Below are 26,035 nucleotides of genomic sequence, written 5' to 3' on the forward strand. Positions count from 1 at the left end.
GTTGGGTTCAAAGAAAATGTATTTGTTTCTTACAAGTTGTAGATAGCTCAATGAATGCCCTTAGTTGGGAGAAACAGAGATGATTTGTGATTAAAGGTGTGAGCTAATTAAGCCGCTTTCACATCAGGACCGGCTCTAAGCCTGTTTTCTTTTTGTGCTCAACCTGTCGTTTTTTTCAGCTCTCTTCCAAAGGCGGTCTGCTTCGGGCTGAACTGTCCCAACACACCCACTGCCAACTGACTGGCCGACTCAAATAGGGAGCCTAAGCCACGCCCACCTACTTCCGCATCACGGGTCCCTGGAAGAACGAAAAAATGAACACAAGTCAACGGGACTAATAATGCTATTTTCTAATTCTGCTTGTTTTGTGCCACGGATTTCACATATGATGTCCGTGAATTTTAAAGAAGCATTTTGACACCAAGAACGTGCTTGTTTTCAAACGGGGCAAAATGTAATTTTAGGTTTTGTGTGAAAATAAGTCCCAAGACTACAAATGCGTTTCACAGAAGTGATGCCATCGAACCAGACACGGAGAAAACTGAGGGAAAAGGGATGTACAGTAAGTTCAGCAAACTTCCCACGGGAGGGAAGAACCGCCATATATATGGTCATGTGGTAAGGAGCAGCTACTTTTGGGGAGAGGAGATTATGTGGTAACGTCACATGCGCGACGTGCCGATTTCTAGTTTGTAGTCATGCTATTTACGAACTTTTACAAGCTAATAAATCTCAAAGTACGTGACTGGCGTGGTCATAAACACCCATCACTTTTCATTTAAAAGGCAGTACTATGTATGTGCGATCCAGGCAAAGCGGATTAGAAACTAGCGTTCTTAGCCGCGTTGACTTGCATACGTTTTTACATTCTTCCGGGGAGCCATGATGCGGAAATAGACCTAGCCTCCCTATTGACGCCTACCATTAGGGGAAGCCTCCGATTGGTGGTTAGGATCAGCCAGCAGAGGCTTCCTGCATGCACGATTCATTATCATTCTGGATACTGTGGAGTAAACGGCCCTGATGTGAAAGCAGCCAACACCTCCTCTGACTGAGGCCGTCTGTCTCTCTCACTGAGATGTGCTGTGAGGAGCACACACACAGCGTTGTCGAGGCTTGAGCTGCCCTGTGAGAGGACAAACAGCAGTCTGGATGCAACATCGGAGTCTGCAAAAGCAACTCTGCTCACGGCCACCTTAGTTTAATTTAAGAGAGGCACCACAGACCTTTCCGCGTGTTTTTTGCCCCGCCCATGCATCAGACCAGGCCAGATGTAAGCAGTACTAGTCACAACATGGTCCATTTATAAAGTGTCGTTAAACAACTTCTAACTCAGCATGGGGATTTTGTTTTATAGTAATTAAATGTTGATGTTGTACAGCTCCAAGAATTCAATGATCCATGAGTGCGGCATTGAGTCAACCCAAGCCGTACACAGGTTGGTGTGTCGAGCTTTGCGGTCTTGGGTGATTGTTCGGTCGACCAGCAGTTGGTGTTTGGCTCCTCTGGTATCTCTGCCGATGCCCTTCTGTTCTGTGCTCATGTATTGATCCATGTGCCCACTTATCTTAGTCGCTATGATACCTGACATGAGCATCCATGTTGTGGACAGACAGGTTATTGGCTGATAGTTGGATGGGACTGTACCCTTGGAAGGGTCCTTCATGATGAGGATTGTGTGCCCTTCAGTTAGCCATTCAGGGTCCCATCCTTTAGCAGCTGGTTCATTTGTGCTGCCAGGCGCTCATAGAGTGCAGTGAGCTTCTTGAGCCAGTAGACGTGGATCATGTCAGGTCCTGGTGCTGTCCAATTTTTCATGCCTGTGACTTTTTCCCTCTCGTGTATCTCTTTAGGCGGCTGGCCAAGGCTTGGAGCCTTTGTTTGGCAGTTTCCAATACTTCAGGTATGGGTTTCTGTCTGTAGCTCTTGGGTCCTGGCTTTCTCATTGTACCTTTCTGGAGCTCTGACATTTGGCTCACTTCTTTCCGTGCTGCCTTGATTTTGGCCTCCAACCATCTCTTCCTTGGTGGGCACTGTTTCTCATGGTTGCTCTTGCACTTATAGCCAAGCTTCAAGGATCACTGCTGCTGAAGTGTATATCAGTTCATTGGTTTCAGTGATGCTGGTTGTAGGAATCGTTCTCAATGGGTTGTTCAGATCTGATTGATCTTTGAACAACCTTGGTTAGGAGAAACATAGATTAGTTCATATTCATATTCATATATTCACACACACACACATATATGTGTATATAAATACACACACACACACACACACATACAAGGTAGTTCACCTAGAATAGTTCATACATATCAATCAATCAATACTTTATTAATCCCAGAGGGTTTCAGTACACACAATTCAGAGATCAGACATACATGGGCAAGACACATGACAAAAATTGGTGACTGTGGTCATTTGCAACCCGAGTCGCGCTACCTTAATAGAGATCAGAGGGTTACATGAGGTGGAGGGGGAAAAAAGGCACTTCAGAGTTACCCTCCACCGGGAGGTGTTCAGATAGATTTGGTACAATGTAGTTCACCTAGATTAGTTCATATATACATATATATTGTGGCGGCCCTGCCACTGATAGGCCGGCAAGGCCGCATTGCACTCTGGGGGGAGGGTAAATTGGGTTTGTTTATTCCGCTTGTGGTGTTTTGGGGGTTATTTTGTTCAGGGTTATGTTAGTGTTGTTTGTTTCAGTTCAGAGTTCATGCTGTGTTGTTCCTTATCCAGTGCCTGTTGGCACCGTGAGTTAAATGTATGTGTGGGGGGATGAAAAGGGGAGCCATCCAGCTATTAGAAGTGTTCTATGTCTGCTACCTGTCGACTCTTGTTTGCTGCTTCACACACACCCCGCTAGAGGGCGGCGCAGACTGCTACATTGGTGTCAGAAGTGGGATTAGCGCTGTCAAAAAAGACAGAAAAGATGCAGCAACTCGCCGAGGAGATCGAGTGACTTGACAGAGAGAACAGCAAGCTGGAAGAGCAACTACGGCTGGGCGCTAGTGCGAGGACACCGCGCCAGCTGGATGGAACCAGTGATCGGCGTTAGCTTGGCACCTGTGAGAGATGCGCTCAGCGGATGCGCCCACAATCCCGGCACCAAAGGCGCTGAGAGACGGCGGCAATCGAACACCGGTAAAACTCCCAATATTCAGCTGCGCCACACCCCTTGCACCCTTCCTCGCTCAAGTAGAACTGGCGGCTTTACATGAAGGATGGAGCCAACAGGAGACAGCGGTTCAGGTGGCGCTGGCCTTGGAAGGAGGAACACTTCAGGTCCTGGTGGACCTAGCATTGGAAGAGCGACACGATTGGCAAGCTATCACAGCTGCACTGAACAGACACTTTGGGAAGCAAGCCTCAGGAGAGCAAAGCCGAGAACAAATGAGCGGCAGACGACGCGGACACGGAGAATGCTTGGGAGCTTTTGCGGCTGATCTACAGCTGTATGCTCGGTGGGGCTATCCTGATTTCCCGGCTGCCGCCAGAGAGGAGTTAAGCCTGCACGCATTCCTACGAGGGCTAACACCAGAATCATTACGTCAACACGTCAGATTGTCCTTCCCCATCACCTTGGCTGAAGCGCTTCGGAGAGCTGAACAAGCAGAGGAGGTGATACCTGTTGGACAGTGTGGGCGATCGCCGCTGGCGAGAGCGGCTGAACAAGAGGAGGCGCTGGAGGAGAGGAGAGAAGTCAACCAGGCCCGGCCCGAGCAGACCCCAAGACAGAGACCAGCCACCGGCCTCTGCTACCGCTGTGGGGAACTGGGACATCTAGCCAGAGACTGCTCAGCCCCAAGTCCTCGGCCCAGGTCCGGGCCGCGGAGGCCGCAAGCTGCGGGAAACGCCAGCGGGGTGGGACAGTAAGGGGACTCCCACCTTGCGCAACGTCACCCCTTGGAGTTAACCTGCCATCCGTCAGCCACTGCAGGCCACTTCATGGGCTATATTTGGACTGTGTTGTCGGAGGACAACGATGCCGAGCCTTGGTGGATACGGGGTCCACCATCTCTCTGATCCGGAAGGGATTCCTGCCAGAGACTGAGGGTTCCCTCCCGGTATGCTGGAGTCCCACCGAAACCGCACTGCTGACCGTGACTGGTGAAAAACTACAATGACGGGAAAGGGACTGTTATCGGTGGTGGTCGGAACTCATCGAGCTGAGCAGGAGTTCTGGATCGCTGCCATTCGAGATGATTGCATCATCGGGCTGGATTTATTAACACGCTGGAGCGCATGTGTTGATGTCCGAGGAACAGCTTTGTGCCTGGATACCGAGAGGATTCCTCTCCAGGAGGGGAGGGACCCTCATGAGAAGCGACGAGGAGCCAGAGTCGCCCAGTCGCTCGAAGACGACTACGGAAGCCTGGAGGTTGGACTGAAGCCGGTTCCTACTACTGTGGCCCCGTCACCTGAGACCATGCTTGCCATGGAGGCATTGGAATAATGCAGCAGGGAATGCCTCAGCTCAGAGCAACGAGAGCAGTTGGGCCAATTACTGCGAGAGTTTGGAGACATCTTTGCTGCTTGAGAAGAGGATTGCACCCTGACTAGCTTGGTCCAACACTGCATCGACACAGGAGACGCCGCTCCTGTACGGCTTCATCGCCTGCCATTAGCCAAACGCCGAGCAGAAGAAGAATTAATCAGAGACATGGCCGCTAACGGGGTCATTGAGCCATCAGAGAGCTCCTGGGCTGCGACCGTTATCATGGTGAAGAAGGGGGGTGGACGGCGTCCCTGGGTGGATTACCAGAGGCTTAATGCTTCGACGCGCAAAGACTCATACCCCTGCCCCGCACTGACGACGCATTAGATCATGTAGCTGGATGGTGCTGGTTCAGTTCCTTGGATCTACGCAGTGGATATTGGCAGGTGGAGCTGGCGCCGGAGGCTAAACCCAAAACGGCGTTCACGATTGGACAGGGACTGTGGCAGTTTCGAGTGATGCCGTTTGGGTTATACAACGCCCCGGCTACTTTTGAAAGACTGACGGAACGAGTTCTGCAGAAGATTCCTCGCAACCGCTGTGTGGTTTATCTGGATGACTCGCCCGTGCATGCTAAAGACTTTGAGCACGCTGTTTGCAACCTGAGGGAGGTTTTTGTCACCATTTGCAAGGCTGGGCTGCGGTTAAATCCTGCTAAGTGCATGCTGCTCACTCGCCAGACCCATTTCCTCGGCCATGTCGTCAGTGAGCAGGGAGTAACAACAGACCCTGCTAAGGTTGTTGCTGTGAAGGAATGGCCTGTGCCAAGAAGTGTCTCGGAGCTGCTGAGCTTCCTGGGTTTGGCCTCCTACGACCGCCGCTTTGTGAAAGGATTTGCTACTGTGGCTAGCCCCCTGCATCGGTTAGTCAAGAAGGGCAGGCGGTTCGAATGGAGTGAGGAGTGCACTGCAGCTTTCCACCAGCTCCAGACGGCGTTGGTTGATGCGCCGGTTCTGACGTATCCGGACCCCGCCCAACCGTTTGTTGTAGATAGAGATACTAGCAATGTGGGAGTGGGAGCCGTGCTCTCCCAAAAAGGTGAAGATGGAGAAAGAGTTGTGTCTTATTATAGCCGCAGTCTCAATCGGAGAGAGAGGAACTACTGCGTCACCAGGCGGGAGCTGCAAGCGGTGGTTTTGGCTGTGAGACACTTCCGGCCGTACCTGCTAGGTACCAAGTTCAAGCTTCGGACTGATCATGCTAGCCTCACCTGGCTATTGAACTTTAAACAGCTGGAGGGACAGGTGGCTAGGTGGCTGGAGATTCTGCAGGAGTATGACTTTGAGATCCAGCACCGCACCGGTCGCCAGCATGCGAATGCTGACGCGTTGTCCAGGCGCCCATGTTTAGTGACTGAGTGTCTCCGCCAGGAAGAGCAAGAACCAGAGCCTGTTCCAGCAGCAGCGAGGGAGGAGCACCAAGAACTGTCGGCTGCAGCGGTGGAAGCTACCGAGGAACAGGAGAGGGAGTTGTTCTCCATGGAGGAACTAAAAGATCAGCAGGAGGCTGATCCAACTCTGGCAGAGGTGAGGACCTGGGTTCGGGACGCCCGGAGACCAGAGTGGCCCGCCGTAACCTCACGTGGGGCTGAATTAGAGAACCTGCACTCACAGTTCGGCAGCTTGGAGCTGCATGGAGATATGCTGTATTGGCGCTGGCAGGCACCGGGAGGAGGGATGGACCGCTTGCAGCTGCTGGTGCCACGAAACCTTTGAGCAAAAGTCCTCTACTGGGGCCATATATATATGTATGTATCTATGTATGTATGTATGTATGTATGTATGTATGTATGATGTATGTATGTATGTATGTATGTATGTATGACCTAATCTGTTTCTCCAAACCAAGGTTGTTCTAAGATCAATCAGATATTAACTTTCTCTTCACAAAAAAACAACAACATGGACACAACTGGAGTTTGAAGTTTGAAATTGGGTAAACTTCTAGAAGTCATCGCCTCTCATATTGTGATAGTTACTATTTCCGTCGCAGATAAACGGTCCATCCACCGGATGCGAGTGTGTCATTCACAGCGTGCTCGTCGCCCCTCGTCATGCCAGCACGTCCACGCGCCTTCCTCTGTCTGCAGATCCGCTGCTTTGGTTGGTTTGGAAGGGGGAAATCCTTAACTGGGCTGCGTCATAAATACGTCAATAAAACTCATTCACCGACGGTCAGGTACCACAGTAGCCGCCATATTCGTATCAATGGCAGGGCAGCAGTGTTCTCGTTGAGCATATGTTCCAGTCAGTGACATCAACAGTTTCCCCGCACCGACCTCCTCGCGTCCCTTCCCGGTAACGGTCAGTACCTGAGCGTCAGAGCAAAACAGCCGGACTTCCACGGAGAGAGACGCAGAGAGGGAGACGGACATGCAACGTGGAGCGGGGTCTAGGTGGACTACGATGTCTTAGACTTTAGAGACTTTAGAGCGGAATCTTGGCACAAGATGGAGGTTAACAGCGTTAGCAGTGAGGTGAGTTGATAAATGCTTTCTTTGCTTACGGATCATATAGCCCTGGTTATGTTTTGCGTTCTGACGTCCCGTTAAGTTTGCTGCGAGGCTTAATTCCGCGTCACGACCCGCAGCGCACTGTTGATGCATGCTAACACGCTAGCATCGGCTAACAGCTGGTTTTGTGTTTATTTTAGTTTAATGCCACTTTTTATTAATTTCGCAACAGAGTGTTGGAAGTGTTACCGCCGGGTTTTATTCCACACACGAGCTGGACACTTATTTATTGACAATTTAGCTTATTTCCGCTTTTGTTGTTATTTGCGTTGCCCAGGAGGAGTTTACTTCATAGCACGTAGCATTAGCATGCGTTAGCTTGCTAGCTGCCTGGTTGCAGGATCGAAACTTGGGAGACAAGTTTTGATTAAACATCCACTACATTGATAATACAATAACCAGTGAAAGGCTTAAAGGTAGATGTGGAAAAACAGCTAAGCCGCTAGTGTGTGTGCGTGTGTGTGTGTGTGTGTGTGTTTAAAGTTACACTTATGCTAAATTTGTTCACGAGACAACTGACCGCAGCTGCACTTTAAAATTAGTGATGCTGTCCATAACTAATTAGTAACTAGCTTGACTCAACATACCTTTAATCATCCTGGAATGGATTAACATGTTATGGCCTAAACGGTTGACTCATACTGGTGTAATTCGTATTAAACACTCAATAACAAAGCCTCGTGGAACAGCTTTTATTTATTTTTTCTGGCAGGTTTGGGTGGGAATTCAGTTCTGTTCCTCAAAGTTAAAAACAAAGTCTTGTAACAATCTTGGAAGGACTTTGTGGAGACGTGCTTTAGATAAAAGGTGTTTTTCCCATGTGTAGCTGAGCCAGCGTCACATCTTAAACTTGTTCCTCATCTTTGAGACTTAAAACAAACCTTCTGCACCTGGTCAAAACTTTCTTGTTTTCATGGTCTTAGTGGTTCAAAGCCACTTTATGCTTTTAGCAATCATTCTAAGCGTAACCTATATCCTGTTTCTGTGCTGAAAATTCACAAACATAAGTGTTTACATATTTCTCTAAAAATACTGGACAGATGCTGACATATAACTTTTTTTTAAGGTTTCCCATGTCTTGCCATTTTCTGCATGTTAATTTTTGCAAGACTCTTCATTTTAACCTTCCTAACCCCATCATTGGTTACGCTTGTGTTCAGATCTACTTTGAATCAGTTTCGGCATCGGCAGGCATGTTTGGTCCATACAGTCTCATGTCGGATTCCTCCATGCATGACTGTCGTAGACATGTTTTGAGAAGGCTGAAAAAAGACTTGCCTGGGTGCACTGTGAGTGTAGGCTGCTCAGTTGCAAGCTGTGATGAGCCACAGCAAAGGGTGGGAGTGAAAATGTATGTGTGAATTCTGACACTAGTTTGCCCTGGCTCTGGTCAGCCCTGAGACGGTACGATTCCCACTGATGCGTGAAGGTTTTTCCTTTTGTATGTGTACTCCGTCTTATTGGGCTTTGGGATGTTTACAGATATGAGTGTGTGTGATGTTATCGTGCAGCGGTAAGGTGCTGGAGAGTTGACCTCTCTTCTGTGGATGCAAGCAAGTGTATGTTGGTGGCTCCACCCACTGAGTGGGCTTGCGTAGTGCTGCCTATGACTCATTCTCTCTCTTCAGAGCCTTGATGGATTTCAACACACACAAACACACCGGACTGAATACATGATGCAGGCTGAGCTTCGGCACAAAAAAGTGAAGCGCTCAGATTTGGATCATATTTTGGTTCATACTGATAATTATTGTAGCATTTTTTACAGTTTTACTTAAAACTCATTTTTTAAATATGTTTAATAAATAATAAAAACAGACTTGCATGTGATCATTGTTATAATAACACATTTTTCTACCATCATTTGGTCCCAAAGAGGCAGAATTCTGTAAGCAGAGAGATTGTTTCTGCACCGGCTGGGGATTAAGCTAGAATGCTAATACTGAGAGGGGACGTGCATGAGGAGAGCTGGACAAGATTAAAGTATGGACTCCATAATGTCTAATAACAACAAATGTAATCCTCAGTTGGAAAAGTGAAAGCCAGTCATGTTGCATGTGACTCATTGATTTCATCTGTTGAATCCTCCATCGTGCATGTGGGCGTGCAGCAGCTGCAGTCATCGTCCTGCTCAGCGAAAAACAAGCATGAATAAGCTTTGGGAGAGTGTTTATTGTTGAAGCCTGATCACAAAATAGTTTTTTTTCTTTGTTTTGCTGCAGGTCAATGGACATCAGATCATGGACGAGCCCATGGAGGAGGGAGAGTCCTTTTCAAACTGTGTAAGTAAAGCTGCACTTGTGCGTTTTGTTGTTTTTCCTGGTGCACATGGCACAACCGACACTTTTGTGTGTTCATTTTGTGTCGATATCACGGTTGAAGGACGAGGGGACGTATAAAGAGATTCCTATCACCCACCATGTGAAAGAAGGCTGTGAGAAAGCCGATCCGTCTCAGTTTGAGCTACTCAAAGTCCTCGGTCAGGGCTCGTTCGGCAAGGTGAGGAGAATCAGAAAAACACAACGGGTGATTTTTCTGTCCTAAACATGTTTGTCTCGTTCACTCAGGTGTTTCTCGTCAGGAAGATCCTGGGTCCAGATGCTGGTCAGTTATATGCAATGAAAGTATTAAAAAAAGCATCTTTGAAAGGTAACGTGAGGTCGTTTGGCGTGTACGTCAGCATGAAACCAAGATTTTTAAGTGTTTTCTCCACTTTCTTGAGTTTCTAATCCTTCCTGCTCCTTTCCCTCTCTCCAGTCAGGGACAGAGTTCGGACCAAGATGGAACGAGACATTTTAGTGGAAGTTAATCATCCCTTCATAGTGAAATTGCACTACGGTGAGTGAAACCATTATCAGCATATTTTGTTTACCAGGAAGCAGGTAAATGGCGCTTCACAACACTATCAGTCATTTGCCCATTCACACGCTGGTTGGGATGAGCTACGATGTAGCCACAGCTGCCCTGGCAGAGGCAAGGCTGCCGAGCACCACCAGCAGGCTCGTCGGGTTCAGTGTCTTGCCCAAGGACACAACAGCAGCATTCTGTGGTCGGAGCTGGGATCAAACCTGCAACTGAACAACCTGCTCAACCCTCTGAGCTACTGCTGTCCTTGAGTTATGGAATATGGTTCTGGAACATCTCTGTTCAACTGTTGCTGTCCTCCTGTTTCTTTACTTTCAGCCTTTCAAACAGAAGGGAAACTGTATTTAATTCTGGACTTTCTCAGGGGAGGGGATGTATTCACTCGCTTATCCAAAGAGGTAAGATTACATCATTTCCTTATCTTATTAGAACAATACCTTTGTTTATTTCCTCCTCTAAAGTATCTAGCCTCTTTGTTTAAGTTAAAATCCGCTCGAAATGTCACGTGTTTAGAGCTTTTAATGACTGATTACTCCATCAATCGTTCCATCCTGGTAGAAATAATGACCGACTCCTGCTTCTCGCTGGAAGCATCAGCTTCGCAAAACAGCAGCGGAACGGTTTACCCGCGACTTTCGACTCGGGGAATCTCTTGAGTTTGTGCCATCCGCCGTTAATCACAAAGAAGGAGATTGTGTTTGGTATCATGTGTGATGTTGTTCCTCTCCACTGCGAGGATTAAAGCCATGAAAAACACACCACTGCACTTCTGAAACAAAACTGGGAGTCAATAAGTTAATAGCTCACTTTTATTGACGTCATCTACATGGATGTGACATCGCATCTCTGCAATAGTCTTTTATTTTGTAAATTACCAGGGGTTTTACACTGAATCCATATGTGATTTCCTGTCCAGCACTAAGTTAATCACGGAAATCGTCGTGTCCGAGAAGTGGTTCGTGACAAAAATAGAACCAGATTCTGTCTTTAGCAGCGTGGAGTGGCGCTCCGCTTCTGGAGCACGCCTGAAAATGTTTGCGTCACGGCTGGTTTCCATCATCCCCATGGACTGTTGGATTCTAATCTGAAGCAGTGGCGTTCTGCTGATGCTTCCAGTGTGAAGTAGGACTAACGTTATTCCTCCCCGACACTCCAAACGGAACTAAATACTTGGATGCACGAGTTTGAATTTATTGCGTTTTCTCTTCCTCACAGGGTTAAAAAATAATTCAGACAGACTCAAATAGCCACACACAACCCTGTTAAAGTTTGGTCAAAGTTCCCTATTCAAGTTTAACCTCAATCACTTTCTTTTTAGTAGCATCACCAAGCTTCTGCTATAATTCAAAACCATTTCAGTCACTCTTCTGGACTGCCCCTGTAGAGCATTTAAAGAGTGTTGGAGGAGAGGCGAAGGGAAGTACAGGGTTGGTGCTCGTGTAGATGATCCAAAGACCTGGATGACTGAGAACCTTCACCCAGGATATCCGCGGGTCCTTAAAAAGTCTTAAATTGGCTTTTCCAAATTTAAGGCCTTAAATATCCTTAAAAATGACAAATAATCCTTAAATCCAGTTTCCAAAGGTCTTAAATGACCAAAGACCCAATAAACAAGATTCTTTTATTTCTATAAAAATTTCGTGAATTTCTAGTTAGTGTTCAGCATTTTTTGTGTACGATGTTGCCGTAAGCGGAACCGTACACATTCAGTTGGCTGTGAAAGGGGGCTGTTTTTAGATGAGCACATTAGCTGGTTAAGCTAGTGGGAGCTTGCGCCATGGGGAAGTGCAAGTTTAACGGTAACTGGATGGCTAATCCCACGTTTGCGAAACGGTTAGCACCGGTTCCAGGCAATAGCTGGAAATTATAGCTTAAATTCGGTCAAAGTGGCCTTAAAAAAGGTCTTAAATATGGCTCCCTTAAACCTGCAGATACCCTGTTCACCAGCATAGTATAGAAGATTCTCTCTAAAGATCTATGTTTACAAACATTTTGTGAAGATAGAAAAGGAATTTTTTTTTTAAATCTTTTATTTTCATTTATTGACATTAAAATAAAAATACAATCAGAACTAAATTGCTGCCAGCCAAAATGAAAAAGGGGACAGAAAGAAGAAAAACTTATGTTGTCTGCCCCTTTTAACTAAAATAGCATTAATACAAATGAAATAATCACATCTTCTTCTTGTAATGCTTGGCGAGTCACTCCACCATCGTTAAACGGCACAAGAAAAGAGTCTGGACTGGTATGAACATTGTCTCGGCACCGCTAGCCAACCATCCTTTGAGCTGTAACGTTTAGCCTTTGCAAGAGGATGCGTGTAAATTTGAGTATTTCCATTCAGGACTCTCTAAGCTAAGCTAAGGGTAGCCGATGGAGGTCATGTGCTCTTGTAGGCTGAGTGAAGCTCAGAAGTGCTGCCAAGTTCTGGAGACTTTACAGGCTAGGGGAACACTTAGGGGCGTTGCAGAATTCTAGTTGGGAAGTTGATCCGAGACTTCATCAGGAGCTGGAGGACGTATTGTGTTGGGTACAGCCAGATCCTTCTTATGTTCAACAATGCAAAGCAGCACAAAAGAGCGATGGAGGCCACATGATCTTTTAAGGCCACCCGTCATGACATCCACATCTCGAGCTACCTCTGATGGAGAGGGATGTGGGGGTTTGGCTGGGAAGACGAGCAGTTCAGTCTTGGAGAGCTTGAGTTGGAGGTGGTTGGATTTCATTCATTTCTGAAGAAAAATCAGAGAAGCGGTCTCAGATTCATACAGAGACCGCGTGATCATCAGGTGGGAACGACGGTTAGAGACGGTGTTAGCATAGCAATAGTAGGACAAGCCGTGTGATTGGATGATCTGGCCCAGTCAGGTGGTGTGCGAACAGGCGCTGTCCCAGTACTGAGACCTGAGGTGAACCCCTGTGGTGAGGCGGTGTTTGTTTAGCGGCTAAAACGATTTCTATTTGTGGCCAAATAACTCATATTTGTCTGTTCTAGTCCCAACACTTTGTGCCCAAGACGCTTGGCTTTCATTGTTTTAATTCTGAACACAGCGTAGTAGAAGGATGAACTAAAAGATGTTCAAAGAGACTTTTGGCTGGTCCCTGTTAGCTGCTACAGATGTCGGTCAAGCCTGATGGTGTCTCTGTTTGAGCTAGAGCTTGTAGTTCTCGGTGAGCTACCACTTTGGACAGGAACACTGGTGTTCCAGCAGGTTTCAGCTGATGTTCATAATGAGTCTTGGTGGTTGCTGGGTTATGGTTAATGTGACGGCTACCAGCCTGGCCAGTGGGATGCAGGAGCCAGGATCACCCAGCCCTGGTGATCAGCCAGACACCGCCCCTCCTCCTCCTCCTCCTCCTCCTCCTCCTCCTCCTCCTCCTCTTCTTCTTCTTCTTCTTCTTCTTCTTCTTCTTCTTCTTCTTCTTCTTCTTCTTCTTCTTCTTCTTCTTCTTCTTCTTCTTCTTCTTCTTCTTCTTCTTCTTCTTCTTCTTCTTCTTCTTCTTCTTCTTCTTCTTCTTCTTCTTCTTCTTCTTCTTCTTCTTCTTCTTCTTCTTCTTCTTCTTCTTCTTCTTCTTCTTCTTCTTCTTCTTCTTCTTCTTCTTCTTCTTCTTCTTCTTCTTCTTCTTCTTCTTCTTCTTCTTCTTCTTCTTCTTCTTCTTCTTCTTCTTCTTCTTCTTCTTCTTCTTCTTCTTCTTCTTCTTCTTCTTCTTCTTCTTCTTCTTCTTCTTCTTCTTCTTCTTCTTCTTCTTCTTCTTCTTCTTCTTCTTCTTCTTCTTCTTCTTCTTCTTCTTCTTCTTCTTCTTCTTCTTCTTCTTCTTCTTCTTCTTCTTCTTCTTCTTCTTCTTCTTCTTCTTCTTCTTCTTCTTCTTCTTCTTCTTCTTCTTCTTCTTCTTCTTCTTCTTCTTCTTCTTCTTCTTCTTCTTCTTCTTCTTCTTCTTCTTCTTCTTCTTCTTCTTCTTCTTCTTCTTCTTCTTCTTCTTCTTCTTCTTCTTCTTCTTCTTCTTCTTCTTCTTCTTCTTCTTCTTCTTCTTCTTCTTCTTCTTCTTCTTCTTCTTCTTCTTCTTCTTCTTCTTCTTCTTCTTCTTCTTCTTCTTCTTCTTCTTCTTCTTCTTCTTCTTCTTCTTCTTCGGACCCCAGCAGTGCAGGGCTTCTGCTGTCCTCCAGGCCTCGTTTTGGTTTTAACCCCTTCGTTTTGATGAGTTTTAACTTTAGTAGTTTTAACTCTGAGTGATCCGAATGGATCTTTGTTTGATGTCGACTTGGTTAACGTCGTAGTTTACCGACTTTGGGATTTGAAAACACTCCGTGTTTTCGTTGCGTGTCGGTTTTTACTATCAGCTTGTGTTTTTTAAAGCACCTTCTGTTTCGGTAAAACTTTTAACAGTCAGGTGTTTTAATGTTGATAATTCACCCTTTAAATGTTAACCTTTCAGTCTTGATTTTGTTTGTGAGGCATTATTTTAATAATGCTCTCCACCTGTTTGCACTTGTTTTTACAACCTTTTATAACCATTAAAGCCATTTTAACTCCACTGTCGCATTTCTTATGTTGCCCCCTCCTTCACATTTGAACACCTCCTGTCGGTGTTACCTCGTGTAAGTGGATGCTCATTAAACACCCCAACCAGCTTCCTTTCAGCTGAGAGTGACAGGTTAGTTCTGGTTAATCTAAATAAATCCCTTTTATCCTTCAAAGAACATCAACCAGCTGCAGTCCATCGTGATCGCCAACGGGATGTTAAGAAAGCTTGTTAAATGACGACGTAGACATTAAAGTCTGCAGGTTTATAATCTATTCAAACTAGTGCATCTGATTTGTGTTTCTAAAAAATGAAACGCGTTTTAGAAACCTTCCATTCTGGACACTGGCTAATTCAAACCGATCATTAAAAAGCCCCAAACTAATATTATCTGTGTAAACATCTGATGTCTGTGTGTATTTGTTCAGTTCTTGAGAGGTTCAGCCGTATTTGTGAAAGTGGATAGAACAGATGCCACGTTGCTCATTTCTAAACCCAAGGGACGTCAGCTGACAGCTACAAATTGCACAGGTGCAAATGTAGTCTGCAGGAATGTTTAATAGAACCTCGAGGACTCCAAAGTCATTTGTTTCTGCTTGTGTTCTTCTGTTTTTATTTGTAATTACGACTGAAATTCCCCATGGAAATCTTTTTTTATTGTAAATGTTTGTGTGCTTGCATCAAGAGAAGGTTGTCAGAGACTCGGATTGTTTGTTTTCAGCAGATTTTGTCTAAGATGTGTTGTTCTCTAGACAGACCTTCACGTCAAAGCACAACCAAAGCGTTGGCTGCCAGCGGCTGAGTGATATTTGAAATGTTGATGTTGTTTTTGTTTGTGGAAGCCAAAGCTTAATATTGAAGTTGTTTGTCTTTCTCTCTTTCTGCTGAATTCCTCCTCTGAGTTCAGAGAGTAAATTTGTCCAGTTCTTATCAGGTTATGTTTACAGAGGAAGATGTGAAATTCTACCTTGCAGAGCTGGCTCTGGCCCTCGACCATCTGCACAACCTGGGCATAGTTTACAGAGATCTCAAACCAGAGAAGTATGAACCGTCACTACCTGAACTCAGCCACTCTTCACCTGTCACACTAGGCCCACTGCACATTACATCTAGAAATCTAGACGAGCCATAGCAGTAGCTAAAGATTTAGTTCTGCAGGTTGGTCTAGCCACACTCTATTATAGCCTCAGCAGGCCTGCCACTCGCCTGATCAGTTTTAGGTCTGGCCAATCACAGCGCTCTGTGCATGTAGAGAAACGGCGGGCTTACCACCAGAGCTGCGACATAGAAAAACTACAAAGATGGGATCGGCTCTGAACAGAATTGGCAACGTCTTTAGACGCCTCAGACCTGTGCTTTCCTCTGAGACATGAGCAGATGGACAAGTCCTTTATTTCTAAACGGATGCATTTGTTGCTTCTTCAGCCGTGCGTGGCTGCCCGATTTCCATAACCACGAGTGTGTTTCATTGTTGCTCTAATTGGTGCTAGCGTTGTCCTATTGCGTCCAGGGACCGTTTGAAAGACAACTCCGACTGAGCTCTGTCTAAGGGTGGGGGTGTGACTTCTCCGGTTTGTCCCAGATTTCCAGAATTTTCTGGTGACTTGAGGCGATCTATGCAAATTAAACGAGAAATGTTTTCATATATGTATATATGGGGGGTGGCTCTGTCGAGGGCTCAAAAGTTCTTTTTCACAAGAGACCTACGACAGCATAATGTTGTCCCCCAGAACACGGTCTATCAAAATCTAAACCATTAAGCAACGCGTGGTTAATCATTCAGAGATCATGCTCACCCTCTCCTGCCGCTCAAATCGCTACGTCCCACACGAGCTTTCACCATCGGGTGGATTTCGCTGATCCCAGAGCCGAGTAGCAGGAGGAGAGAGTGACACCGCGGTGTGGCGCTGAAGCAGTTGGTCAACCATCACACCTCCACCTGTTCCAACGGTACCAAAAATCTTTTTCTGTGCTGAATTTTCCAGTGAAAGGTTCCTGTGAAGGAGCTGCAGCTCCGTTCCTCCCGCTGCATCACACCACCTGACCGGATCTTGCAAACCTCCTCCGAGGTGGTGGTCTTTGAAAATGTTGAAAAACAAATAAGTGTTTGCTGCATTTCGCTAAAGTAAAAGGATCCAGAACTAAATCGTGTCTCTAAATCTGGAAATACCAGCAATTTAATGAAGCACCTCGTTATTTACGGCATCAGTCGGCAGAAGCGTGACCCGTCGGTGTGGCGGGCCATTATTCAGCAATCACACCTTTTTGTAGCCTAACCCTAGCTTAGATGGCAACACTATAATTAGTCCTAGTCCAAACATTATTCTTACTGGTTACTGTTTAAATTAAAGCTGTCAACTAGCCTAGTGAACTAGACCAAATTCTTGCTTTGCAAAGAATGGTCTAGGCACGCTCCATTGGAACCTCCGCAGCTTTTCCCAGGACTCTGGCTAGCCAATCACAGCTCTCTTTGTAGCTGGTGTTCTCTCTTTATTGTGAAAAGGCTCCAGAGAGGTTGTGGTACTTTACCTTCTGGATTCAAATTCCAACATTAAAGAGCAAGTCACCCCCCACCAGAGTCTAACTCCATTCTCTCTTCATGTTTAAAAAATGCAACAAATGCTGTCGCCTGGCAGACCGAGAGGGCGGAGCCACTAACAAATACACACACACACAGGCTCACCACAGCATTGTGACATCATAATGTACCAGTTTACATCATAGTATACCTCTTAGCCAATAGCGGTGGCAGATTTAAATTCAAATACAGTGCAGAGTTTTTACCTGACAACGGCACAACACTGCCAGTTTTAGGCAGAAAATTAAAATTTTAACTAAAATGCACTAAAGTGCAAAACTATGGACTACACGTGTCTGCAGCATGATTAGACACTCGTTTATTTAGTTTTTCAGGGGGAAAAAGTTGATTTGGGGGTGACTTGCTCTTTAAGTATTGAAAGACCAAGTTCACTTGTTGCTGTTGTTTCCAACACACCTGCAGTGCTCTCTATTGACCCTTTGCACGTGACGTCACGCCACTCAATGTGACCGCCCCCTTCGCCATGATGGACGGCAAAAAGACCGTAACACCTGTTGAAACTCCAGTGAAGCTAGTCAAAACAAGCCAGTTTGTAGCCTTTTATGGTTTATTTAGTTGATTTGACAGTAAAATGGTTTAGCTTGCTGCGTGGTCGGCTGCACCAACAGACAAGGACGTAAACTCAACTCGTTTTGTTTTTTTAATAACTTTGATGGAGACTGAGGACGGAGATGAACTGCAGCGATCAATCAAGCGGCCCTCAGATTAGCAGCGAACATGTTTTTGCCGGGTAAGATTAACATTCATTTATTTCACGAGGAGGATAAATGTGATGTGTTTATACTAGTTATTGATAATCCTGATGGACGGGTGTTTCACCACGGAGGCTGCGCTCCGTCCACTGTAGTGTAAAGCCAGACAATTATTAACAATATTAAAGCTCCGATGTATGATTACGTGTGTTAAAATGACGTTATTTATTTATTTATATGAGCGTCGGTGTTCAGAGATCTTCTCATTCCGGTGTGAGAGCAGCAGCTGGACCCGGTAGCACCACCAGCAACAGAAGCTGGTAGGGATCCGGACTTTCTAACAATCAGCGTTGGTGTAAAGTGAAACGCTGTTTATAACCTGAAGTTATAAATCCAGAGGGGTGAGTTTAGGCAAAGTCAGCAACATGTTTACATCGGTGAACAGCTGCAGAGAGAACGTAAGCTAACGCTGGTAAGCTAGTTAGCATACCGCTCTCTATGAGCCCCCGCTAGATGCGCTACTTCTGATCACTGAACTAGTAATCGTGTCGCTCACTGTTTACATGCTTTTGCCGTCCAGCATGGAGGACCCACGTGATCAGGTGACGTCGGTGCAAAGGGTCAATATGCCTCATCTGTCGAGATGCTCCAGTGCTTCTGTTTCAACAGCCAGAAACCAGAAGAGAGCAGGCTTTGGAGTCTTTCTTTCTATTATTCCCTGATGCTCTGACATCTCGCCTCTGATTGGCTGCTTGCTCAGTGAACTTGCTCATGATGAAGGCCCACCCTGCTAGTTGCAGGACACAGCAATGTTTTTTCCCCGTCCCACTCAAAAACTACTCTCTGAAATTGTATTGCCCCGCCCCCCCGTTGAAATGGGAAGTCCGCCCCTGCCCACGATCGATTCAAAACAAGACTGCCTGCGTGCTCCCTGACTGTTTGCTAGAAAACAGCATCAGAGAAGGGACCGGTACGAGTTGCTAGACGCATGCATGATGAGGTTTAAAATGGCGGCGCCCTTAGAGGAAACTGACAGGAAGTCAGCGCGGCGCATGGGCGAATGGAGATGTTGATGGCAAATGGTGGCTTACAGTGAGTAAATAGTGGGGACAATAAAAACAATAAAAAATAAAATGTGCCCCAGAGAGCCAAGAAACACTCTTAAGATTGGTGAAAATGCTCCAGCTCCAGGGTTGCTCCTTCACCCCAGTGGGGGGGCCTAAGGGGGCCCCTACGCCCTCAACCATTTTCAGGTTATTTTCACTTAACCCAACACGTCCCTGTAAGTGTCGAGGCCAGATTACATATTTACATGTATAGGATGGCTTGCCAGGCTACAATAGATCTGCTCATCTACTAGTTTACATTCAAAACCCAAACTTCTGTTATTTGTTTGGTTTAACTAGATTAGTTCTGATATTTTTCTGGTTTTTGTGCACATTTTTGCATCCATCACCTTTTCATTGTTTCATTTGCTGATTTTCACTGCTAAAAGCAGTCAAAGCACAGCTAAATGCAATAAAGCATTCCTGTTTATACATGATATATGTTTAAGTGAAGCAGTCCGGTCTGTCAGAACTCTAGAGTGCTTTACGTTCTAGACGTGTGGGTCCAACCTGACTCTCAAGTGACACGTGCATAAAACAAATGCATTCATCTTAAAAATTCCTGTTGTTTGAAGCTCACCTGTGGAAAAACTTCTTATCTTTCAGCATCTTACTTGACGAAGCTGGACATATAAAGCTAACAGGTAAGTGTTTGACTCGACACGACGAACCTGTGGTGATTTAAGGGTCTTCTACTCATTTTCCTTTGCTTTATTCCTGGGCAGACTTTGGCTTGAGTAAAGAGTCAGTAGATGCTGATAAGAAGGCTTATTCCTTCTGCGGTACGGTGGAGTATATGGCCCCTGAGGTGGTCAACAGGAGAGGACACACACAGAGTGCAGACTGGTGGTCCCTGGGAGTACTTATGGTACACACACTCACACAGACCTGTCCACGTAAGGGATGTCCTGATCCAGTGGTTAGGCTCAAGTATCTGTACGCACACACACACACACACATACATTGGTGTTACTATGGAGGATCACAGTGTGGGGAGACATTTTATCTACATCAATCACAGAGTTGGTTCCATTTTTCCAGCAAGCGGGTGTTTTATCATCACCAGTCTAGTTGATGAACTCTGTTTGCTGTAGGGATGCACGTTTATCAAAATGTCTTTCACCGGCTATTGACGCCCTTAACGGTTAATAGCCAGTAAACCGGAAACCAACCAACCCCCCCGACGCACACACACTTTCCCCCCGCTCTATAAATAATAACGCCTTTTCCACTTGCTCTTTGTTATATAATTCTGATGCACAACTAAAGCCCCACACTTGTTACAGAGATGAGCATGATGTAAAGGAGGAAGCGGGATGACAGCTGGAATGTCCGTCAGACTCTGGCATCAACTATACAGCTTTGCTTGCGATTGCGTGCTTATGAGTGCATTTTGGAGGCCACGGTTAAAAAATAAACACACACATAGTTTCCTTACAGTGAACTAAACAATTACACTGACATTTATTTTACCAGACAATTTAGGATTCCGACACAGAGAGCGTCACGGCCTGTTGCTGGTCTCGGTTCAGTTTGCTGCGCCATGTTCTGCCAGGCTCGGCACTTCTTGTGCTCCAAGAATGAAATGACTAAGAATAAACTGCTCACGCTGTTTTTTGTTAGCCGCTTCACGTTGGAGCACATTTGTTTAGCCATGTGACAAGCTCATTTCTTCTTCTGCGGCAGCCCAGTAAACATATTTGATAGTGGTGATCTTGCTTGCGCCCTCTGGTGGCACGAAATATATTGTACCCAGCACAGCAGAAGGACTTGAAGCAGTTAAGCGGGAAAAACTAGCTTACCCGGTTACAACATTAACCGCAATTAACCGGTTAACGTCGTGCGACCCTAGTATGTGTTTGTGAACGCTCTTTAAAGATCTGCTATTGCGTAACCTCTGCTGTGAGATAGCCAGGATCTATAAGCACTGGTGTGATTCGGTCGTAGATGATCACACCAGTGCTGATATTCAGCAACAACGCACGTCCTCGAGTGTGATGTTGCTTTTATACAACAGTTCTACCTGCTCATTTTGTTTTTACAACAACAATAAACAGCAGATTATAACTTGTTCATTTATCAGGCTCCGCCAACACAAATAGTCCCAACACGAAACGGAGACTCGGACAAGGCTGTTGCTAGGCAACACAAACATTTTCTACAAAGCACTGTAACTTTACTTTGCACCATTTAGGATTATCTGAATGCTTCCGTGTGACTCCTTTGAAAACGTTGTTAGCTGGTATGAACTGTCATTTCATTTCACTTCCCACGCGGACCTAATTGGACTTTAACACGTGTCCACAAGTCCTGCATTAAATTCCATGAGCGGCCCACCGGCGGCTCCAATCCCGCCCGAAGTCCGAGGTAGCTGCTGATGCTGTAGAGCTCCTCTTTAGCTGTCCGGATGGATCCGTAAAACTCCCGTAACACTGTTCAGCCTTCTTAACTTGCTGAAAGTTCACCTGGATATTTTAGAGATTGAGCCGAGTCTGAAAGCAGTTCAGAGCCCAGGCTGTCTGCCTCACAGTGCTGACTTCCTTTTTGCTCTTCTCTAATTCGTCGAGGTGCGCTGTTGACATGTCGGCACACCTGGTTTGCGCTGATGTATTCGGTCCGCTTCCCTTCAGTGTCAGAGTCTGATGACCATTCATACAGTAGATGGAATGTTATGTGAGGAAATACGTCCATCTTTGCTGTGCGAAGTCGATCCGAGAGTTAAGGGAAGTAACGTTAATGATTAACTGAGAACGCCTGCGCACAGCGGAGTGATGCTGTTTGTAAACAGTCCCAGTGCTGTTGTAGTCCAATATCAGCACTCTTGGAAAGTCTCTTGAACAATCAAATCACTCGGTCGGAACTAACTGTTGTATAAAACTACATTAATGCAAAGAGGAAAACCAAGGGTAAGAACCGGACTATTGTGGGGTTGCCGGATTAGTTTATTTATTTATTTATTTATTTTTCTTTCACAAAAACACACTTTAACGCTGAGTACTGACACACTTTACACGTTTAACTTGATTTATCACGACTTTGCAACAGTGTGCCATCAGAATAAAGAGATGTTCCACTCTGCACAGTACGGTAAATCATCTTCTGCTTTTTCAGAAAACCGGTCAGTCGTCCCATCTCCCCCTCTCACACACGAGCAGTGCTGTGTGAAGAAAACGAGCGACAGAGGAGAAACTAAAAAACGACGACGGCAGCCGTAAACAACGGCCCTAGCAGTGCCACAATAAGAAACGATAAACCCAGAGAAAAACTAGCGCATGCACAGGCTCGCCACGTGTCACCTCAGGCAGGGCCGTTCCTAGCTATTTTGGTGCCCTAAGCACAAAGTCTTCGTGGTGCCCCCCCCCCCCCCCACACACACACACACACACACACAGACACAAAAAACAACACAATCACTGGCATGTGACATGACTAAATTCAAAACTATTTAACCTTTATTAAGAACTAGAGAGGCACAATATACACAACTAGAAAATTCTGAATATGAAGGGAGGAGGTTAGCATAACAGACTTTTTTCTTCAAATTATACCAACAGCAGCTGATGTTCCTCTTGGCCTGTAAATGTTTATGAAATATATATCAACATAGAGCAAATACCTAATTTGAAAATTGGTTTATCTAATTTTTCATATTAAATCTCAGTTACATAGCCTATAGGCCACATGGGCTATTTAATAATGATATTAATCATGTCCATAGTTAAGTCATGATTAATCACAAACAGCAGCTTATTTAAAAATAACATTTCTTACTTTACCCTTGACGGTGTTTTTGTCCTTCCTGTTTTTGTGATATTTAAGTATTTGGGTGGACAAATATGATTCATTTGTTTATTTCTGTTACAAAACAGCACAGATGGGCCTATCTGACCTCACAGAGGAAACTTCATTTTTCTTGAGAAAGATGCTTTAAGATGAACTTATTAAAACAAAAAATCTTCAAACTCTTCAAGGTTTATTTTTAGACGAACAACCTTTAACACTGTTCAGACTTATTTTTTATACAAGTCGCATGAACAGGCTGAATAAAAGGATATTTCCCTTTGTTGCATTTAACTATTTCTTCTTCTTTAAAGAAGTGCTGATTCAGAAGAGAATAATTGCATTTAGGAGGATGATGACTTGATACGTTTTTTCTCCAGCAGTAAAAAAGCTTTAAAGCTTCTCTGAGTTTCTCTCCCTCTCAGCCTCTCTCACTCAGCTACTAACGAACGCCCGGTAGGCAGGGCCAGATTAACACTTTGTTGTACCCTGGGCAACAATATTCAAGGGCCCCATCATCACGACCCAAGGATCACCATAATATGGTCACATACAGAATATTTTACTGTAATATGCAGTAAATATACTCAATACTTGAATACCTGACATCACGTAACCCTCTCAGGGTAACCTTTGACCCACCTCGTGTGGACTGACCAATGAGGAGAGGGTCTTAACTTGAGGCCCTCTCTTCATTGGTCAGTCTGCATGAGACTGACTCTCAACTGACGTTCAGTCGTAGGCAGCGAAGCGTCTCTGTGCAGCGCAAAAGCCCGGGTGGACAGTTTGTTTAATGTAGGGTGATCATATTTCCATTTCCAAACAAGAGGACAGGAAATCTGTGCCTATGACGTCACACTATGGCAACACCACACAAACCACGTTGGGACCCATTTTTTTGTAAGAACTAAATTAATATCAGATTCTGCCAATAAAAGGGCTCCAAAACTAGTCATATGTAAATATTTAGTATATTTATTGCAAAATCTCATTTTTCTGCTTTAGTGCTGCAACAAGGTTTTATTAATAAGGAATTATTATACCTTTTGTTTTACTACAGCATCGGTAAGCTTCCTGTGCACAGATTATTAAGGATGCTTGTTTCAGCTGTGAGATTAGATGATAGGATCAATGAAAACATAAGTTGTCCCACACTCCATGGAAACGTCCAGAGAATCCACAAATAGTGGCTTTCAAACGGTTTTGTTACTTTCTGCAGGTTTAGAAAAGCAGCAGATGAGACAGCATGTGTGATAATTTAGTTTTTCATCTGATAATATTAGAACATGTCAGTAATGTCTGAGGGGCTTTTATAAACACCGTATAACTAACACTACTGGAGAGGGTATGAATTACACAGAGGCTTCTGGGGAGCCCAGTTATGGGGTGGTGGTGGGGTGTGTGTGTGTGTGTGTGTGGTGGTGGTGGTGGTGGGGGGGGGGGGGGGGTCATTTTGCCTTGGCCCCCAAAATGTCTTGAAACGGCCCTGGGTGTGTGACAGAGTTTTGAAGGTGATCTGAACTGTATCAGATGTATAAATATGACGTGTGTGTAACTTATTGTTTTATACAGGTAAAAATGTGTAGTGGAGATAAATCTACCTACATTTTAATTTTCAACACTTTGTTTTCTTGTTTTTATTGAACTATTTCCTGTCCTGTCTGTCTCTCATCTTCCTGCATCTCCTCTAAACTCTCCAGAAAATCTGCTGCCTGGATTCTTACTTTTTCACCTCATCAGTTACTTCTGAGCAGATCAAAGGGATCTCCTGACCGCAAAGCGGAGAGCGCGTTTCGATGCTGCGTCAGTGAGGTGAAATCACCGCAGCACAGATGATGAGCTCCGCAGTAGCAGAGCGCTGCAGGCACAAATAAGACAGAAAGTAGAGAACATGTGCAGACTACATGAACGATCGTGTGTTGATTTTAGTTTTTTGGTTGCGCCACTTTTGAGAATGGGCCGTGCGCTGGAAGCAGCCGCCTGGAGCGCTGCGCAGCATCGCGCTGCGCCGCTCTCTGCTCAGAAGAGTCCATAAATGAAGTAATATAGGTAGAAAACTTTTTTTCGGCTCCCCTGGATGTGGGATACAGAGCTCCCCCATAATTCGATCCCTGCTCCTGGATGAAAAGCCGGACATTTTCATCAAAACAAGAACCCCCAGTCCGGACGCCCCGGACAGAGAGTGAAAAGTGGACACGGTCCATCTCTACTTTTTGTATTGTGTTCTCTCTGTAAACATGCTGTTAACTTGCTTTACACATCTTCTAATTGAAATCTGTCTTTATCATATATATTTAATTTTTTCATAAGTTTGCGTTTGGTGCCCCTCCCCGGCGTGGTGCCCTACGCGCTATGCGTGGTGTGCGTGTGCGGAGCGCCGGCGCTGACCTCAGGCGTCGTGGTCCCACAACCCAGCCCGTCGGAGCTCACCGCCACCACTGTAAAACCGTAAAATGTGGATGCAACAGACCCTGGGTCAGTCAGGAGCGCTGCAAAAAAAAAAAAAAAAAAAAACCAGCAATCACAGGATTGCATTGTCTGAAATCACAATTTAGATCAGAAAGTGATAGCTTAGCTTTACAAGCTGGTGACGATTATCGAGCAGATGATGGGTGTTTATAAATTCTGTGGATGCCGTGTTCCGACCTGCTGTACCCATGTGACTATGACCCAAACACAAAATACAGGCAGACCATCTAAAAGTCGGACGTCTTAATCACGTTGAAGCTAAGTTTGAGCAAATCGAGACTTGTCACGTAATATTTTTCGCTTATTTACTTGAGCACTAGTGTTCTCCTCCAACCCTGCAGAGTCCACGCTGTATTCTGACACAGCTGGTGTTAGGTCGCCGTGGAGATCCGATCAGGACATCCCTATAATATGTTAATAATTATACCTGTGTTTGTATTTGCTGCATTAATGGAATTCCTTTTAATTGGTGTGTTTTTGCAGTTTGAGATGCTAACAGGAACTTTACCTTTCCAAGGGAAAGACCGCAATGAGACCATGAACATGATTCTTAAGTAAGTTCAATTCAATTCAAGTTTATTTATAAAGCGCCAAATCACGACAAGAGTCGTCTCAAGGCACTTCACATAATAAACATTCCAATCCACAGTTCATTAAGCCAATCAGAAATAATGTGTCCTATATAAGGAACCCAGCAGGTTGCATCAAGTCACTGACTAGTGTCAGTGACTATACAGCAATCCTCATACTAAGCAAGCATGCAGCGACAGTGGAGAGGAAAACTCCCTTTTAACAGGAAGAAACCTCCCGAGGATCCTGGCTCAGTATAAGCAGCATAAGTCTCGAGTAGAGGATCTTTGTGCCATTTTAAAGTATTTGTTCCAAATAATTACTATCTTACTCATTTTATTTGACTTCCTGAGTGAATTGTGTAAAGATCAACAGTTAACGTCCAGCAGGATAGACCAGCTAACGGCTAGTCTGAACACA

The 26,035-nt window shown here is 45.2% G+C and overlaps 1 protein-coding gene across 1 annotated transcript in view; it reads left to right on the top strand.

Annotated features, from left to right (window-relative positions):
* Nucleotides 1-6,675: 6,675 nt before the first annotated feature.
* rps6kal (ribosomal protein S6 kinase a, like) overlaps nucleotides 6,676-26,035 on the top strand; it is a 35,117-nt gene continuing 15,757 nt past the window's right edge. The window contains exons 1-10 of the mRNA XM_070548991.1: nucleotides 6,676-6,977; nucleotides 9,236-9,295; nucleotides 9,396-9,512; nucleotides 9,581-9,662; nucleotides 9,771-9,851; nucleotides 10,197-10,276; nucleotides 15,334-15,440; nucleotides 19,403-19,440; nucleotides 19,522-19,664; nucleotides 25,529-25,599. Of these exons, the coding sequence (XP_070405092.1) occupies nucleotides 6,951-6,977; nucleotides 9,236-9,295; nucleotides 9,396-9,512; nucleotides 9,581-9,662; nucleotides 9,771-9,851; nucleotides 10,197-10,276; nucleotides 15,334-15,440; nucleotides 19,403-19,440; nucleotides 19,522-19,664; nucleotides 25,529-25,599 (806 nt within the window). The 5' untranslated portion in view covers nucleotides 6,676-6,950. The remainder of the gene's footprint in view (nucleotides 6,978-9,235; nucleotides 9,296-9,395; nucleotides 9,513-9,580; nucleotides 9,663-9,770; nucleotides 9,852-10,196; nucleotides 10,277-15,333; nucleotides 15,441-19,402; nucleotides 19,441-19,521; nucleotides 19,665-25,528; nucleotides 25,600-26,035) is intronic.

The sequence above is a fragment of the Nothobranchius furzeri genome, chromosome 1, assembly GCF_043380555.1.
Source record: "Nothobranchius furzeri strain GRZ-AD chromosome 1, NfurGRZ-RIMD1, whole genome shotgun sequence".
NCBI lineage: Eukaryota > Metazoa > Chordata > Actinopteri > Cyprinodontiformes > Nothobranchiidae > Nothobranchius > Nothobranchius furzeri.